Genomic DNA, 2,218 nt, shown 5'->3' with positions numbered 1-2,218 from the left:
CAGTTCTAGTTCAGTTCTAGTTCAGTTCTAGTTCAGTTCTAGTTCAGTTCTAGTTCAGTTCTAGTTCAGTTCTAGTTCAGTTCTAGTTCAGTTCTAGTTCAGTACTATGTAGTTCACTTCTAGTTCACTTCTAGTTCAATACACCACTTCTAACCACTTTACGTTGCCATAACATTTTAATTTTTAAGAGATTTTGTTTATAAAACCAGAAAAATACAACCTTGTACTCCAAACATGGCTGTTAAATCGATAAATTCCACAACAAAAACTGTTATAAAAACTAAATAAAAATTTAGAAATTCTTCATTCTTAATAAAATTTTAAGTAAAAACAAAACTTTCGGCTAAAAAGCACAAAATTTTACGTAGTACGAATAGGTGTGAAGAACCATGGCTAAAAAGGGAGGAGTGCAGCAGCTTCAAGCAGACATACAAAATGATGAAGATTTTGAAAAGTTTTTAGAGAGACCAGGATTATTGGGTAAATAGAAAGTTTAAACTTTTAAATTAAACAGGATTATAGCATCTAATCTTTTAAAATAGTTTTAGATGTGTATTCTGATTGGTGTGGTCCATGTTTGGGTATGGTAGGCAGTTTGAAGAAGATTAAATTAGAAGTGGGTGGTGATAATTTACAATTGGCTATAGTAAGTTTTAAACTAAAAGGATTAAGACCTTGAACTATTTTAAACTTATTTGCTTTGAATTTAGTGTAAAGCAGATCATATAACAGCTTTGAAAAGATTTCGTCGTAAAAGTGAACCCACCTGGTTGTTTGTAACGGTAATTTTAAATTTATGTTTAAAAGATTTACTCTATGTTTTTTACCCCTTTTTTAGGAGGGCAAAGCCATTAACCTAATGTTTGGCACCGATGTGCCACGTCTTATGAAATTGATAACACTTGAACTTACCCGTCTCAAGGAAGGCATTAAATCCCGGCCTGTTTATAATATCGATGAATATCAACCTGAAGAAGTGGCCCGTCGTAAGGTCAAAGAAGATGCTGAGGCACTGGCATTACAAATTGAGACAGCCGATCGTGAAAAGAAGCGTCTGGCCTATTTAACGTATGTTACCGATACCATTATGGAAAATCTTAGCGATATTGGTATTACCATCTTTGGTCCACAAGTTAATCGTGATATGTTTAAGAAAATCAATGAACCGGCCGATGCTTTAAAGATCCAGTGTAAAGATCGTAAAGTTGTACAGATCTCCAAAGCAGATTTTGATATAATACATTTCAAATGTCCCAATCCTTTAAATGATGATGTTTTGAATCTATTAAATGGCAAAGAATTGTTGGTGTGCTTTTGGAAATTGCCAGCAGAGGGAGAGGAAATTCCCATTTTACTAAAACAATATGAGCATGAATTGACTAAAACCGTCACCGAACCAGCGGATGAGTTTAATGAAGAAGAAAGGGTAACGCCAGCTATAATAGCGCCCATGGATGTTAAGGTGGAGTATGAAGTAGAGGGTAAGTCCTAAAAAGAAAACAAAATATATTAATTTAAACTTGAAAGTATATTTATCAACAGACGATGATATATGCCTTGAGGAAGAAACTGCTGAACCAGTAGAAGACATCGCAGAACCTGAAGGTGAAATCATTGAACCGGCCGATGAAGAAGAAGCCGAAGAAGATGAATTGGATATTGAGGTCGACAATGAGCCTTCACCTCCCGAAATTCCTATTTTAGATCTCGATCTGGGTTTAGATGAACCCAAACCCGAAGAAGAAAAACCTCCAGAAATCGTTGCAGTAACAGAGATTCCTAAAAAACGTACTTGTACTAAAACCGTAACCATACCGCCCATTTGGGTACCCAATAATCATCGCACCCATGCTGCTCTTATTTATGTGTATTTTCATAACCAAACTTCTGCATTTTTACCACCCGATCCTGTGCCGGAACCACCACATGTCATCATGGCTTTTGATGCTTATAAAAAGAGAGACTTAATCAGTCATGCTGAGTCTCATAAAGATGATGTTCCCCTCTATGGTTTCTTTACCAGTGAAGATCCGGATGAGGCAAAATTTATTGCAAATTCGGCAGCGAAATACAAGCCAGTGTCTGCGTGAGTAGAAACTGAACTAGAAAAGAACTAGAACTGAACTAGAACTGAACTAGAACTGAACTAGAACTGAACCAGAACTGAACTAGAACTGAACTAGAACTGAACTAGAACTGAACTAGAACTGAACTAGAA

General features: G+C 36.0%; 1 protein-coding gene across 1 annotated transcript in view; it reads left to right on the top strand.

Annotated features, from left to right (window-relative positions):
• The first annotated feature begins 127 nt into the window (after positions 1 to 127).
• The window catches only part of LOC111686850, a 17,069-nt gene continuing 14,978 nt past the window's right edge, over positions 128 to 2,218 (top strand). The window contains exons 1-5 of the mRNA XM_023449243.2: positions 128 to 480; positions 543 to 646; positions 711 to 782; positions 839 to 1,481; positions 1,543 to 2,086. Coding sequence (XP_023305011.2) covers positions 390 to 480; positions 543 to 646; positions 711 to 782; positions 839 to 1,481; positions 1,543 to 2,086 — 1,454 coding nt within the window. The 5' untranslated portion in view covers positions 128 to 389. The remainder of the gene's footprint in view (positions 481 to 542; positions 647 to 710; positions 783 to 838; positions 1,482 to 1,542; positions 2,087 to 2,218) is intronic.

This window comes from Lucilia cuprina, chromosome 5 (genome assembly GCF_022045245.1).
Source record: "Lucilia cuprina isolate Lc7/37 chromosome 5, ASM2204524v1, whole genome shotgun sequence".
Classification (NCBI taxonomy): Eukaryota; Metazoa; Arthropoda; class Insecta; order Diptera; family Calliphoridae; genus Lucilia; species Lucilia cuprina.
The sequence above is the reverse complement of the archived record's forward strand: the minus strand, read 5'-3'. Positions and strand labels throughout refer to the sequence as shown.